General features: G+C 54.8%; 1 protein-coding gene across 1 annotated transcript in view; it reads right to left on the reverse strand.

The window, feature by feature from the left end:
• Positions 1 to 3607: 3607 nt before the first annotated feature.
• SUSD4 (sushi domain containing 4) overlaps positions 3608 to 16656 on the reverse strand; it is a 122776-nt gene continuing 109727 nt past the window's right edge. Inside the window, exons 6-9 of the mRNA XM_082860773.1 lie at positions 9149 to 9340; positions 8162 to 8306; positions 5007 to 5389; positions 3608 to 4047 (exon numbers count right to left, since the gene is read on the reverse strand). Of these exons, the coding sequence (XP_082716899.1) occupies positions 4019 to 4047; positions 5007 to 5389; positions 8162 to 8306; positions 9149 to 9340 (749 nt within the window). The 3' untranslated portion in view covers positions 3608 to 4018. The remainder of the gene's footprint in view (positions 4048 to 5006; positions 5390 to 8161; positions 8307 to 9148; positions 9341 to 16656) is intronic.

The following is a 16656-nucleotide window of genomic DNA, read 5'->3' on the forward strand; positions in this document are numbered from 1 at the left end:
GAGACGGTACACTGCCTGCCACAGCAGTTCAACGTGGCCCCAGGGACGCTGCACGCTCTGTGTTAAGCTTTACGGTTTCAGTGCGATCGTGCTCGGCAACCGCCCTCCCTGACAGGTAACCGCTGCTCCCCGGAGCCCTGTTCTGTCTGCCAGAGCAGGCAACTTTCCCTTGGACTTCTCTCTTTATCACCTTGGAAATGCATGGACATTAACTTTTATGCTTTAAATTCAAAATAGACAATAAAATTAGGGGAGCGGGTTAGTGTTAATCTACAGGGCTGCCTGTGGAGGTGATCTGAGCCCTTCAGAGTCCTTGGAGGAATTTCTGAGGTTGTCCTGCCCTCCCTGAGCAGAACTTTCTTCAGCACTCAAGAGAGGGCTATGCTGGGAGGGAAGGCAAATGCCCAAAGGACTGACAACTTCCCTCTGCAATGGAAAGCTTGGCTTGTAGAAGCCAGGGAGGTGCTCCTGGCAAGAGGGTCTGGGGGAATAGGATGGAGCATCTCAGCCCGCCTGCTTGGGGCAGTCCAACCAAGCTTTGTCTACAAACACTTTGGAGGGTGGTGGGGACCAAGGCACGTCAACGGCGCCTAGAGCTGCACTGAGTAAATCACCCATGTGACACCCCCTTTCACAGTGGGGAACAAGTGGAGAGCAGCGGCCATTTGTCAGACGCTTACTGTGCGCTGTGACTTACATTAGCTGTCATCCTCACTACAGCCCAGCGGGGGAGGCAGAGGTAAACCATCTCTAGTGTCTGCATGAAGAAATTGAGGTCTGGGGCGGAGGGCAAGAACTCGTCCAAGTGCACAGCCCGTTAGTGGCACAGGCAGATTTTGAAGCAGGTGATGGCCCGTTCCAAAGCCAGGGCTCTCCCGGGATGCCGCACCACTCTGCAGGGGTTGCCTTGGGACCCAGACGTCCTGGGAGGAGGGCTGCCTAGCATAGCCAGGTGCGGAGGGAGGGAGCAAAGGAGCAGGCGAGGCCTCCAGGCCCGGCAGGCTGTGGCCTGTGAGCCTCTGCATGTCATTCCCAACCGTCCAGGTCTGCTGTGTGCCCGGGGGCAAAACGCTTCTGCAGGAATGCAGGAGGCAGTCCCGTCCATGTGCCAGCTTCTGGGATGGCTGTAATTAAGTGGAAAAGGCTCTAAAGAGCCCACACCAGCCAATCACAACCTTGCAATTAAAACAAGCTCCATGGAAGTGAAGTGTGAAGACGTCCTGTGACTTCTGCCTGGCGTGCGTATGACGGGGAGCCGGTCAGCCGGAAAACTGCTGCCCTGCAGTTCTTGCTAACAGGCACTTGTGTAAACACCTCAGGCTGACGCCTTGGAACACCCCGGTTCTCAGCACGCTCCTGACCGTTGCCCTGGAGATGCCTCCCTCTCCCAAAGCAGAAAGCACTTTAGGCGGGGAAGGCTCTCTCCATCCAATTCACAATACAGCCCGGTGTGTTCTCATCCCTACTAATTCCTGGGGCAGGGTGAGAATGATTCTCTTTATACCCAGAGGGCCCCCAGGACTGTTACACGAAAAGAGCCAGAAGCATGACGTGCTTGGGATAGCATGAGGAGGTTTTCCTGCCACAGAAGCTCACGATAATGAAAAAAAAAAAAATCATGGCAAACAGTATTTGTGACTGAAACTCTGACGTGGCCAGACACTAAAGGGACGGAGGGGAGGATCCAGGTAATTCGGTTGGACCTCGTCTGACTCTGTCACTGAGCAGGCATTTCCTTCCTACCAGCCTCTGTGCTTAGAACAGCGTTGACACTAACACCTGGATGTATGTTGCACCTGTGCTACCTGTCTCCCAGGTGTGGGGGGCTGAAGAGGCATCCCTGTGCTCGGCTCACATGCTGCTGCTCTCTGCTTTGGGAGAGCATTTTCTGGAAGGAGGCGAGGCCAGCCCCCAGAGACAGCCTTGCAGGCTTCTTTGGTGGGAAATGAGGCACTTACCTGGTGGTCTCTGAGACACACCCTCCATTTAGAGGGAAGGAGGGGAGGACAGGTGTGGCGTGGAGAAGAGCTGAGACCTGCCCGACAGGCACCCCGGGAAGGCTGCTGGCGGCAGGGGGCAGGAGGCAGGAGGGTGTGGGCTGCCCACAGTGAACTGTGGACCCCGGTCCCACCCAGCCACCTATGCCGTCTGTCTTTCAGCTGGCCAGGTGGAGTTTAAGCATCCCTGAAAACCAGCTTCCGGCACAAACAATGTTACAATTACCAAACACCTTTACCCACTCGCTCAGCTGTTGCTGCTGGTGGCCCCGCTGCCCAGGGCATCGGGCCGGGCATGCCCTTTCCTGTTCCCTCCCTCCCTCAGCCTCTGGTTCTGGTCCTCCGCTGTCTCCATCCCCTGGGATCACTGCCACTGCCCCTCCCTGCCTACCCAAACCCATTCCACTATTGAAGCCACGCTGCAAACTGTCATTTTCTTTTTAATTTTTAATCAGTCTGTGTCGAGAAAAAACAGGATTTGATCAAGCTTCCAGCCCTCACCGCTCTATCAGCATAGCAATTTTGTGGATCAGAGTTTTGATTGTATTTGTCTAAAATCCAGAGGAGAGTTGGAATCAGCTCCACAGATCAACATGTATTCGAAGAGACACTCCAAGACTTGGGAAATGTTTTTATCAATCGTTTTCTTAGGAACGACACCCAGCGGGCCCCGGGAGGGTGCGGTGCGAGTGATGGATGGACAGGTGGGTGAGACAGCCGGAGGCCTGGGAAGCAGGAGCGACGGGTTGTCTGTCTTCGGAGGCTGCGGACTTCGCAGGACAAAACAAAAGGGGGGAAAAATCCAACCTCACATTTTATTTGGAGGGGGAGGAATATGTTTTCAGATACAATTTCTGTTTTGGAAAATTAAATCTGTCTGAGTTTGGCAGCGGGGGCAACAACCCTAATAGTTAACTGGAGATGGGCTCACGACTCAGATAAATTGTCAAGTGGGATCTTTTAAAAATGCCGAAACAGGGCTTCCCTGGTGGCGCAGTGGTTGAGAGTCCGCCTGCCGATGCAGGGGACGCGGGTTCGTGCCCCGGTCCGGGAAGATCCCACATGCCGCGGAGCGGCTGGGCCCGTGAGCCATGGCCGCTGAGCCTGTGCGTCTGGAGCCTGTGCTCCGCAACGGGAGAGGCCACAACAGTGAGAGGCCCGCGTATGCAAAAAACAAAACAAAACAAAAAAAAAAAAAACGCCGAAACAAAACATTACCTTGGTTACTTCTCCACCATGAGATGCTATTTGAACACACTCTGACCATGTGTAAAGTCACAAGATTTAGCCAATGCCGTGGATCTGTGTGTTAGACCATGAATACAAATACTGATGATATTTCACCAAAGGACAGCACGGAGGACAGGAGCTCTACTTTCTGAAGAAATTTCCAGAAAGCCGAGTCTGTCTGAGTCTTTCTTTTCCTTTCTCAGTGGAACCGCCACATCCCGCTTTAGTCTTGCCTTGAGCAGAGTTGTCCAGCCCAAGGAAGACTGTCCAAAGGACACCCCAGAATCTTCCTTGGGGAGCCTGCAGGGGGCGCTCTGCTACTCTTCCAGCAGCTCAACACAGACTTCCTGCAGAGGCTGATCCATCCTAATCTGGCGTCCAGAGACAGTTGGAAGCAGATTTTAGAAGCGATTTACATAATGTGGCATGCTTTCAGAGGAGGCGGGTAGTACTCATAAGTCAGCGGGATGTGGGATTTGGTGGGATACGCTTGGAACCGTCTGTCCCATGTTCCGCAGCACAAGATGCACTTAACACCTTCATCCAGGACCACACAGGGTCTCCCCCCATCCTTTTTGTTCCTCACCGGTCTTGGCAAATCCTCAAGTTTCATTTAAAAGCACTGCCACTGCCACTGTTGAGTCCGAGATGTACGATGTGTCACTGTCCCCATGTTGATAAATTAGAAAACTTCCTCCATCCCCCCCAAGCTCTGTCCTCCAGAGGCCTCACTCCAAAGTACAAGGTGCCCATCCCCAAAGGGGCAGCAGAATCATCGGGACTTTTTCCAGTTATGGATCTTCTTCCATTAGAGGGATCTCTGTAAAAGAAGAGACGGTTATTATACTAATACACCGGAAAACACCGCAAAGATCTGGACTCGTGAGCTTTAGCAAAATGTCTACAGTTCCTACACATCAGCGAGAAGAAGAAAATGCTAAGTTCCATGTATCAGTTAACAAGCAAATAAACCAACTCCTCTGTACAACGTTATTTGCTGGAAAATCTCATACTCAGCTCATAAAAAATAAACTGTTAGGCTTCAACCATGCACCCTAATGGTCATACCAACCGAAAGGTTACAAGTTCAAGTACAGAGAGGCAGGGTGGTACTGGAGAAAAGGAACTCTATGAGGAACCAGGAGACCCCCGTTTCCATGTGGTTACTGCTCCTTACTGTCAATATAAGCTGGAATGAGTGCTCTCATTGGTAAAGTGGTGCTGGTGTCCCCTTGCCCCGGGAAACACAGCCCTAATTAGCCTGATGCAGTTTTACTATCTTGCCATGAGCTGCAACCTGCCTTTCCTTGCAGTAGGCACATACACGCCTTTTACTTCACCCCTGATACACATAACCTGTATGTACTCAGAGCTTCTCCAGGGCCGGGCCCTCGTGCCCGCATCTGGGTCTTCCCTTTTAGCACGTGTGTGTTACCTGGATCCCAAGCACCACTTTCAGAAGTCCTGCCTAATTAAGGGAGAAAGAAGAAAACATCCTGGATCGTACGGATGCTGTGAAAACCAAGTTCCGCCCACTGTGGCCTTTCTACTTTGGATGGCTTGGTGCTCTTTTATGCCTCCAGAAATTTCAGTTAATGGGCTCATCACTTGTGAGATGATGATCATTTCTTCCCATAACCGGCCTTGCCCACGGCCTCTACATGCAGAGAGATCAAGATGCAATTTAAGCTGAGTGAGACGGTAGCACTGATTTGGCCCTGAGCTGGGAGCGGGGTGGGGCTGTGCAAGGGTGGCCCGGGCCTCGGGGCAAATGCTTACCATCTGCAATGTCAATGCCTGGGCTGGTGGATGCCACCTCCCCCGCCGTGCTGGGAGCTGTGTCAGGGTTGTCAGAAGCGGGGCGGGTGCCCCCTTGGCACGTGGGAGGTGAATACAAACTCTGGAGCAGCTCCGAAGAGCCTGAGACGCTGTCACGGGTTCCTGACTCCCCCGGGCCTGTGTCCGTGTCCCCTGAGCCGGGGTATGCTGGGGGGCTCTGGTCGTCCACGGGTAAGGGGCAGCCCTGGCCCACGGAGGACAGGTACCCTGGGGCTAAGGCACTCAAGCCGCCACTCACAGCCTCGTCATAGGACGGGAGCATGACGGGCACGCCGTCTACCACCACGAAGTCGGGCTCGCTGCTGGAACTCCTGGGAGGCCCCCTGTGGAGAGGAAAGTGGTGCTAATCTGTCAGGCGACAGGTCACCCCGGGAACGAGGCCACAGTGCCCCCCCACAGCAGCTGGGGTCCTGGGGGCTGCGGAGCCCCGGGAGGAGGCGGTGCAGGAGACCCAGCCTCCCTGCCCGGTCCCCTCTGGCAGACGCTGCGTCCACCAGGGCCACACTCTGGACAGGAGAGGTTTTCTCCTCCTGCTTCCCTCCTGGCCTCTTGCCGCCTCTGGGCTCCAGTATCTCCTCATACTTCCTTCTTCCCCCCATTGGACCTCTGGCCTTGGCCTTATGGTCATAAACCTGAGAACAGGGGACTCTGTGGCCCGTTCCAACCGAGCACCCCAATGTGCCCCTGCAGTGTCCCTGAGGAAGCCTGTTGGAAACGGAACAGTACCATTAAAAGCTTGGGAAACCGTGGACCCTGATGCCCCTTTCATTTACCCCTGTGCTTCGTGTTTGTTTTCTGCTACGGTATAAAAATCATTCACTTTTAGTCAAGACAGAAAAACAACAACAACAGAAAAAGAAGGAACTCTGAACACCATCTCACTACCTGTTCCGGGTCTGTGGGCTCACAGCTGCCCCCCGACCCAGCAGCCACCTGAACCTAAGCTCCGCCTGTGCTGCCCAGAGCGGGGGTTCCCTTACGCTGACACACACGCGGCTTGCAGGATCTTAGTTCCCCAACCAGGGATCGAACCTGGCAGTGGGAGCTCCAGGTCCTAACCGCTGGACCGCCAGGGAATACCCTAGGGACCATTATTAAAACATCTTAATATTTAGTCTCTATCCTGGAAACTTTGTTCCCAAGCCCATGTAGAAAAATAGCTCTACAGGCCACGTTCAAGTACTCCAGTGTACTATAAATCACAATATGTAGTTCAGCTTTCTCCTTATAACCCTTAGGTCTTCTTTCGATAGTCTAATTGCTCAATGATAGGACATGGTCCCTTGCCCCATAAATAATAACGGGGAAGACAGAGAGAGCGGATGGCAGGTTGGAGAGGAAAGAAGATTCTGTCACCTCTGCTGGAGCTTGGCTGTGGCCCCAGGATGGTGTCCGCACACTCTGGGCCTGGCGTGGATGCAGGCACACACCCACCCCCGACCTAGCACACTTTCCCGGCTGGGAGAGTGGGGTGCTTGCAGGTTGGGGGGCTCCTGCCGCCAGGTGGGGGCATTGCTACGTGGGATGAGGCTGTCCTGGGGGCGGGAGGTTGAGGGGAAAAGGTGCGTGGTGCTTTCTTCAGCAGCCCCGCCTGCTTCCCACCCCCCACGCGCCTGGCTGGGAGTGTGAGAGGCACGAGTGAGTTTCCTGGAGGGCGGAGTGGGAAGCGGTGAGTCCCCGGGAGACGCCTCCTCCACTAAGCAACACGCTCTTTGCCAGAGGCGTGGTACACACGACCCCGGGGGCCAGTTTGTCCCTGTGTCAGAAACAAATGCTCTTTTCTGAAGCATGAGGTCCCCAAATGAGAAGACTCTGACATGGGCACAGGAATCCAAGGAGGTACTTGATTCCCTTGGGAGCCCTGGCTGCTAGCATCCTATGATGTTCGGTGCCCTGACTTCCTTTTCACGTTCACAAACTTATCCCTGTGCTTTCTTTCTTTTTTTAAAAATAAATTTATTTATTTATTTATTTTTGGCTGCGTCGGGTCTCCGCTACTGCGTGCGGGCTTTCTCTAGTTGCGGCGAGCCGGGGCTACTCTCCGCTGTGGCGCGCCAGCTCTTCATTGCGGTGGCCCCTCCCGTTGCTGAGCACGGGCTCTAGGGCGCATGGGTTTAGTCACTCCGCAGCATGTGGGATCCTCCCGGACCGGGGTTCGAACCCGCGTTCCCTGAATCGGCAGGCGGATTCCCAGCCACTGCGCCACCAGGGAAGCCCACCCCTGTGCTTTCTAAATGATTTCTCCTTCCAGGAACAGTGACCTGCCAGCAGCAGTGCTGGGTGGCTCTTGGTTCCGAAGGCGCTGGTGTGCTCGGTTCTGGGCAAGGGGCCAGCGTCGGAGGGGCAGGGCCACAGGCTGCCCTGGGCACTGAGAGGACCAGATCGCCTCTGAGGGACTTTGACAAGCTCCTCTCTGGTGATGACGACAGGGAGGATGAAGACACTGACCCAAGCTCCCCTGTGCAGCCCAGGAGGATGGAGACTGCCCCCCGCCCCGCCCCCGCCCGCCCACAGGTCCCACTCCAAAAGCTCAGACCCTACTTGGAGGCAGCAGCTCACCAGCCCTGTCCTGGCTTCCCATCCAGAGCCTTTTCTCCTTCCTGAGACTTGCCACGGTTTTGCACACCGGTTTTGAACCTCTGTTGGGTCACGCACTTTGGACCTTGTCCCTAATTACTTCTGTGTATTTCTTACCCTCCCTGTGGCCTGGAAGCTCCAAGGTACGTAACTCTAGAGCTGCAGGCACATAGTGGGCAATGGGGGGACCCCTGGGGGTGGGAGGTGAGGGTGTGCAGCCCTGACTGTGCTCCCCTTCTCTGCACCCCCTACAGTGCCTGCCTCGAGAATGTTTATCCCGGGAAGGAGGGAGATAGGGGCTTACGGGTGGCGGGTTAGAAAGAGGGAAATGAGTCTGTCTCCAGCTTGGTGTTCTGACCCCAGACACCCCAAAACCTCCCAGGCGAATGTTTTTGCTTTCTCCCCTATTCCCCCTTAGAAGCTCAACTCTGCACTCATCAAGGCTGACCATCCTTTCTCCTTGCTGCCCAAGGTGGCTGCACTGAGCCTGACCCAGGGCGGCCATGGGCTGCACTGACCTGGGGGGAAAGTGGGCCTTGAACTTGGTCTGGAACATCCTGGCCAGGATGACAAGCAACAGCAGTAGCAGCACGCTGGTCGCCGTGAACGCCACGATCTTCCACGTGGTCAGGAGGGTCTCGTGGGTGCTGGGCCACGTTTGCTCTGCCGTGAGAGAGGACAAAGCAGCTGTGAAGCTCCCAGGCCATAACGGGCGCTGGGGCTCCTGTGTGCTGAGGGATCTGCCTTCTCTACTTCTCCGCACTCCACCCGCACCGGTTCACGTTACCATCTGTGGGCCCCCAGAGGCGCTGTGTTAACAAATGCTTTCCCCGCCCCCCTTTGCTGCCTCCAGGGCCGCCATCGCCCCCTGCTTGGGGCAGGTGGCCGTGGCCACACCTGGAAAAAGCCGGGGCAAGCGGGCTGGACCGGGGTGGGCAGGAGATGGCGGGCGGATGTGCACGGGTGGTCAGTACCCGGGTGCTCCGAGACCAGGGGTGAGGACGGTTTGCTAGTAATTTGTTATTACGTAGGAAGCACTGACACTTGCACGTGGCTTACGTTTTTAGAAATGAGAGCAGGCTTTACCCATCATCATATCATCTGTGTTCTGATATGCATCTTGGAGTGGAAGAGAAAGGCTGAGTCATGCATCGCTTGGGTCACACCCATGGGTCTGTGTCCTTGTCAGTGGAAGGGGGCAAGGCTGGGAGAAGACAGGGTGCACAGAGGCCAGGTCCTTCCATGGTTGCTAGGGGTCTAGGGACCCGTTCAGAGGGTCAGCATTGTAACATGGGCATGGGCGGGTTAATACTCCTGACCCTCTGAACAGGGTTTGGAAGTATCAGCCGCATGTCTCCACAAAGATGAGTTTCTATATCCAGTCCCTACCACCGCGTGTGACGGGGGAGGGTGTGTGGGAGGAGGGACGGGGCTCAGGACACAGCCACCCGCCACTGTGAGTAGTTGGAACCTGGACCGTCCAGGGACGCCCTCGACATGCTCACCTGACTTGATGCAGTAGACTTGATAGGAAGGAAACCACTCCCCGTACTGGCAGGTGATGTATTTGTAATCACTGGTGAGGCTGTAGCCGGGATCGCAGTAGAACTCCACCACGGTTCCGTGGTTGTAGCGCTCACATGGCCGCGGGTGGCAGATGAAATCTCCGTGACTCACCATGGGAGGTAGCGGACAGACTTGGGCAGTGGGGGAGAATAAGAGTTTCAGAACCACATGCTTATCCCGTCTGGACCCTCAAAACAGAGATTGAGCTCGGAGAACACATCCCTCGGAGATGCACTGATACGTGAACCATCGGACTAGTGATGATTAGCTGTCCCCGAGACAGTCCCTTCGTCTGTCCCTTCACGTGAGGTCAGACGGAAGCCTGCAGTAAGATTCTGAGCATTGCCGCTGTCACGTGGCATTATAAAGTACATCGTAAAAGAGAGGTTTGTTTTACACCGCAAAGAGTATGCCTACTTACTAGACAGTGTTAAGCTGCTCTATTAATAATGCATGCTATGACGTGCCAGACAACCTAGTAAATACAACTGAGATATTTCTGGACAAAATCTTCGCTGAAAGGAACAGCTATCCTGAGCCTGTTCCTGTGGCTATGGGAGAAATTTGGGGCCATCCAAATCCCTGGGTGTGCCTAACCTGATCCTCAGATGCCCTCCTGGGGTTTGGCCAATGCTGGCTCCGTGCAGGCCCAGGCCACAGCCTCCCAGTCATAGGCCCCCTGGCCAGCACGGAGGAGCCTCGGGGCCTGGGCCTGGTTTGCCACCAATATGCTACGTGACCTTACAGAGGTCACTTAACCAAACGCAAGCCTTGATTCTCTCCTCTGTAAAATGGAAGTTTATTCTACCCTTGATCGTGTTTTATGGTTTTTCTAACCCTCATAGTCTATGATTTTAGGGGAAGAAAAAGTTGTTTTCAGTTGCCTCTCTTGAACCCAAACTCTGGGTTGTCAGGTAAGAACGGTTCTATCTTTGGGTCCAGAAAGATGGTTTTCATGCTTGTTCACTGATTCCCACAAGGAGCCCTCTTTCCTGGACGAGGCCCCAGAACCGCCCTTAAACACTCCTCGAGAGACAATCAAAGCCCAGACTACCGAGGCCAGCTTCAAACCCACACCTACGGAGACCGCTACGAGCTTTGACCAAAAAAGGGAGAGAGTTAACTTTGGAGCCTCTTCCCAGGGGTACCCAAGCCCTGGGCAGTGGAGACTCACAGGCAGGCCTCAGAGCTCTCCCCACGCAGCCGCATCTGCAGGGAGCTGCCCGCCCCACACGGGCCGTGGGAATGTGTGTCGGGAGCTCTCATCTGGCAGCAACCCGGGCACTGGGGCTGGTCGGCAAGATGGGCCCACCCAGTGGGGGTGTCCCATGGCTCGGGGCCAAGAGGCTCTTTACAGACACTCTCATCCTGCAAACGATGCCACGAGGCAGATCTTGCCGGCTCTTTTCAGAGTCAGGGAAAAGAAACTCAGAGAGGTCAAGGTCGGGCTTCCCTGGTGGCGCAGTGGTTGGGAGTCCGCCTGCCGATGCAGGGGACACGGGTTCGTGCCCCGGTCCGGGAGGATCCCACATGCTGTGGAGCGGCTGGGCCCGTGAGCCATGGCCGCTGAGCCTGCGCGTCCAGAGCCTGTGCTCTGCAACGGGAGAGGCCACAACAGTGAGAGGCCCGTGTACAGCAAAAAAAAAAAAAAAAATTAAAATTAAGAGAGGTCAAGGTCTCCAGGAGCAGCTGGAGGAGTGGGTAGGAGCTCGGGCTGAGTTCTGGCTCAGCTCCTCACCAGCCGGATGACCCTGAACGAGTGGCTTCTCATCTCTGAGCTTCCGTGGCCTCATCTGTAAAATGGGAGCATCTGAGGGTTATTCTGGGGAAGGCTGGCCAGGCCTCAGTTCCGAGCTGACGTGATGTAAGTGGGCGGTCAGGGATAACCAGGAACCGGGCATCTACAGAGAGGGGTCGTAACGAGGCAATTGCTTCCGCAGGTGATGGAAAAACCTACGTGGATGATGAGGCCCCTGAGATGAGCAGCAGCAGGGAAGCCACTACTGCCCCTGGGCGGGTGGGACGGAGGTGTGCTAGTGGCCGGGCCCCCGTGTAAGTTGGAGCCACAGAGGTGATCCTGCGGGAGATGGAGGCCGCGGAAACTCAGGCACTGCTGGAGATGCCCCGGGGCAGCGAGGCACCTGCCCTCGCTCCTTCTGGACAAAGCCGGCGAGGAGCCAGCGGACCGGGGGGTGGTGGTGCAGGGGAAGGGCCAGGTCTGGGTCTGAGGTCCACAGGCCCAGAGCGTTCTCCATGAATGGCGGCTGGCAGGTGACTGCGCCTCGGGTCCCACAGGTAGACACTGGTAGAGTCGGGACCGGAGCTCTGGCTTTCCGCCAGCCCAGGGCATCTCCCGTCCCAGCAGATGCATGCCCTCCACAGAGTTGCCCATGGCCACAGAGTCCCGTCACCCAATGCATTTCTAGTTCCACAAACTGGGGCTCCTGCCAAATCCACTCCCTCCAGGGTGTTCCATGAGCATCCCCAGTAGGCGATCAAGACAGCAGGAGAGGAAAGGGAAGGGAACGACGAGAAGGAGGGAGAGAGAAAAGGTACCAGCAGCATTGAGCTGGTCCTGGGATGCCAGCAGGGGTTTGCAGCAAGGGCCCCTCCTTCCCCAAAGGCCCCTCTGTGCAGAGCACAGGGAAGGAAGTGTCCGGCTCCCTGCCCAGTGAGGGAGGCCACTGGGCTCTCAGAGCCACCTTCCTGGGCTGAAGGAGGCCCTGCCTTCCAGAGTGAAGGGGAGGTTCGATGTCCGCTGTGCGGCCAGCCTGACAGGAATATCTTCCACTCTGGAGGCCTCCAGGGCTTCTGGGCTCATATGGCTACAGGGGGTCCCCCCCTCCTCTGCACCTCCCATGAGTGCCCCCCAGCACTGCAGCGGCTCACGGGAGGCTGGACCTTTGCTGGGAGAGTAGGTCCTTTCCACGGTCAAGAGCGGCAGGACTCTCCTCCTAGCTGCCCTCCAGACAAATGCCCGGGAGTCCCCACAGGGTGAGAAAATCGCCAGAGCATTTTCAAGGCCCAGGGAACGTCATGAGAGGTCGGAAGAAGCCCTGTAAATATATACATGCAAGTTTGTTATGCCGACTAAAAATCGGCATTCTCCACCTGGTTCTACAAGAACGAAGTCACTAAGCCACTGGAGTCGCTGACCTTCAACACCCCGTGAAAGGAGTTCGGGGTGGAGATCAGGAATGAGGCACTCTGTGCTCTGGGGAAAACTGGCAGAACAGGCCTTCAGACAGTTAGATATTTTCAGGAGATTTTATGAGCCCGATTTCTTGCACCTTCTCACATCTAGGAAAGCACTAAAACCATTCATGGAGACGTCTCCTTGTGACTAGCTGCAGCCTTCTGCCAAGATGTGAGCTTGACTGTATGTATCCCCCGTCACCAAAATCACATGTGTACCGTCCTCCTCCCACCTCTTCGGAGCAGTTCCTCAGAGCCATCTGAGAGCCTGTCTCCCAGGCTATAGTCTTCATCTGGCCCCACATAAAACAACTCACAGCTCTCATGTTGTGCAATTTTTTCCACCTGACACTTTTCAGCAGCATTTTTCCTCACTTGGAGGATAAAGGACTGTTCAAATCATTGCTTTAACCCTGAGGCAGGTGGTCCCTGATGTGCTAAGGAAGGCCTGGGCTGACCGGACCCTGCATTTGACAAGGGAGGGGGGTGGTACAGCGTGTGAAGCCTGGCATGGGCATGGAGGGCCCCAAATTCATGTTCAAATCCCAGCTCTATACCGCTGAGTTGGGGGCAGGGTGTTAGGCAGCTTGTTTAACTTCTGGGGGGTTTAGCTTCCCCGTCCGTGTAGTCAGGGCAACAATTCCTAACTCCTCGGGTTGTCGCGAGGATTAGAAAGCCTGGAACGCAGTAGGCACTTAATAAATAACAGCGCTTAGTATTACTGGTGCCTGAACTTGCTGAGTGCCCGTGCTGTACAATCAGGATACGTGGATTGCACCAGGCCGGCCCCAAACGTTCCTGGAGGGAATCTGGAAGCATCTCACTGGCAGGTTTTCTCAGAGGCCAGATAAAAACTACCCACGGTAGAGGCTTTGATTCTGAGACTGTCATAATCGGTTGCTAATAGAGATGCATTTGTCCCCTAAGTGGAAACATTTATCTTCACACTGTGCAGTGTTTCTAGTGATTGCACCTGGCCGGCCATTAGCTTTGCTGCAAGGAAACCCCCCCCTCACCCGTGCATCCTGGTAGGGTTAGAGGGTCGGGAGTGTTCTTTAAACTTGGAAGGAACAGCCAATCAAAGTGTTAATTATAAATTTGGGAAGCTTATTTTATTTTTTAATAACTCTTTTTTTTAAAATTATGTACTTATTTATGGCTGTGTTGGGTCTTCGTTGCTGCACATGGGCTTTCTCTAGTTGTGGCGAGTGGGGGCTACTCTTCGTTGTGGTGCGCGGGCTTCTCATTGCAGTGGCTTCTCTTGTTGCGGAGCACGGGCTCTAGGCGCATGGGCTTCAGTAGCTGTGGCTTGCGGACTCTAGAGCGCAAGCTCAGTAGTTGTGGCGCACGGGCTTAGTTGCCCCACAGCATGTGGGATCTTCCCGGACCAGGGCTCGAACCCGTGTCCCCTGCATTGGCAGGCGGATTCCCAACCACTGCGCCACCAAGGAAGCCCTGCTCATTTCTTAATTCATTTACTTAACACACAGTTTTTGGACAACCACTGAAACTAGATAATGCATTGATCCCACCCTCCTGGGGCTTACTAAAGACAGATGATAAGTAAACAAATGAACATTGATGTGTCTGGGTGAGGCCTTTCCTCTCTCTGTTGAAAAACACCATCAACTCTCACACACAGCAAGTGGCCTGGGCGACCTGCCCCCACCTCCCGAGAGGCCTGGAAGGTGACTGGGACCAAAGGGAGCCGGATGTTCTTTTAGGCACAAGAAGATCCAAAATGTAAGCTGGTTCTGGCAGGGGATTAGAGAACCAGGGATGCAAAAGCTTTCCAAAGGCCAGACCACATCACTCCCCCTGTGATGGAGACGGGTCAGAGGACAGCGGCTGTGTGCACCCCAAGCCGGAGAAACCGAGGATACCCCAGACGCCAGAGCAGCAAGGGCAAGGGCCCTGATCTAGGACAGGTGGTCGAGGGACATGTGGGGAGGAACATCCCGGGCAGAGGGGATGACGCACGTGAGGGCAAGCTGGAGGCATGAAGGGAGGAGGGGGTGGTGGCCGTGTGTGACCAGACAGGGGCGGGGCTGCACACGGGAGGGTGCAGAGGCAGCCAGGGCAGTGTGTAGGCAGCTCCGTGGGCCCCGTGGCCGGAAGCTGAGGTTTTACCCATGTGTCAGGGACGCTGTAAAGAGCCGGTATAGACCTGTTTTCACAAGGAAGCTCTAGCTGCTCTGTGGAGGCTAGGAAGCAGAGATGGAGGTGGGGAGGCTGTCAGGTGGCTGCTGCCACAACCAGGTGAGAGAGGATGGTGTCTTGGACCAGGACAGTGGCAGTGACATAGTGAGCAGGAGAGCGATGGGACCTATTTAGAACTATCTGTTTCTACAATAGGATTTGCTGAGAGATGGAATGTGGGGGCCATGGGAAGAATCAAGGATGACCCCCAGATTTCTGCCATTAGCACCCCAGGCAGATGGTGGTGCCATTTCACCACATCAGGTTTTTGTTTCTTTGTTTGGTGGGAAGGGAGAGGTAGGGAGAGTCTGGGCTGCCAGTGAGACAGCCATCCAAGTATTCATCAGGCAGCAGGAGAAAGCGCCTGGGGTCAGTAAAGAACTCAGGCATCGGGGAGCTCCCCGGTTGCCTAGCGGTCAGGATTCTGGGCTTTCACTGCCATAGCCCGGGTTCAATCCCTGGTCGGGGAACTGAGGTCCTGCAAGCCACGTGGTGCAGCAAAAAAAAAATAAAGAAAATAAAGAAAGAAAGAAAGAAAAAGAACTCAGGCATCATAAGCCTAGAGATAAGACTGAAAACCATGAGACCAGGTGAACTCATCTAGGGAGAGAGGGTAGAGAGAAAAGAGGAGGGGTCTCCATCCAAAGGCTGAGAAATCAGTTGCAAGAGTGAAAGAGACTGTCCGAGCAGACTGGGACGGACCAAGGAAGCTGAGACAGGAAACTGTTCCGAGCAGGGGGCAGTAGTTCCCAGCAAGCTGAGAATGATTGGAAATCACCGGTGACCTTGAGGCAAGCAATTTCAGAAGAGTGGTGAGTGGCCGGTGGAAGAGGGGCAGTGTGAGTGAGGAGTGGGCGGGGTAGGACATGTAGACTCAGAGAGGTTTGCTAAAGGAAAGCAGCCAATGGGGCAGCTGGAGGCCTGGGGGATCCTGCCCACCCCCCGCCCCCCAGGAGCCCTGGACCTTGTTTATATGTCCTCTACGGGAGCAGACCAACATGGAGGACAAGGCTGGTGATGCTGGGTGGGAGAAGGAATGCAAGGTCATTATGAAGGTGAAAGGAGCTGTGATCCTATATGCACATCAGTGGACAGACTGGCCTTTGACAGGAGCAGCAGGAGGCCGGACGGAGGAACTAGAGCTGGAACCAGCGACGAGTGGATCGAAGCCAGGGTGATGGAGACATGGGGGACTTGCCATCTGTAGGTTCACACTCTCTGAAGGCAGTATGAGGCGAGGCCATTGCTCAGAGACAAGGAGCTTAGAGCTGAGAATTATACATCACTTACCACAGTCCTTCACCCATTTATATATTTCATTATGTCCAGAAGAGGAAAACAAGGTCTAAAAATAGTCTGTATGCTTCGTGAACATTCACAGAAATTATTTTGGGGGGAACAGAAGAATGTAAGACATTACCACCTCTAATTATTTTTTTAATCCTTCTGAGCCATGAGCCTAGGTATTTGGATTGCGTGTTTCCATTCTTAGTCTTCCAAAGCTTCATGCGGCCCCCTGGGTGGTCCTCTTGTAGGAAGGAGCTGGCTCTTGAGTCTGTGTGTCCAGATCCACCCCACAGGGCTGGTGCTGGAGGCTGCTGGCTGCTCCCACGATCCCGTTCCCCTCTTCTTTCTGGGCACAGAGCCGTCTGCATTGCCCAGTGTCCCTTGTCCCTTGTTCCAGGCCCGATGCATGGAATTCTTCCAAGCTTCTAGAATGAGACAACCTCCCACGAGGACCTTAGAAGCTGCACCTGGAAAACAGCAGAGGCTCCACTGGCCCCTGAATGACTGGGTGGAGAGGAGGCACTGGCTGACCCACACTCACTAATTCCACACGTGAAAATAAACTTCGGTTTGGTTTGAGCCACTGTACCTTTTTGGGAACCTCCTCCCAGGAGTGGGTCTATGCTCTACAGTGTGGATCAGCAAAGCACTCGCTTTCCTGCAGTTCACTGCTACCAGGACAGGCACCCACCCTCCCTACCATGTTAACATCTTAACATCTGAGGAGCACCTTGGTGATTTAAGTCAGTGGTCCTTCAACCCTGCA

The sequence above is a fragment of the Leucopleurus acutus genome (genome assembly GCF_964270905.1).
Source record: "Leucopleurus acutus genome assembly, chromosome: 2".
Lineage (NCBI taxonomy): Eukaryota > Metazoa > Chordata > Mammalia > Artiodactyla > Delphinidae > Leucopleurus > Leucopleurus acutus.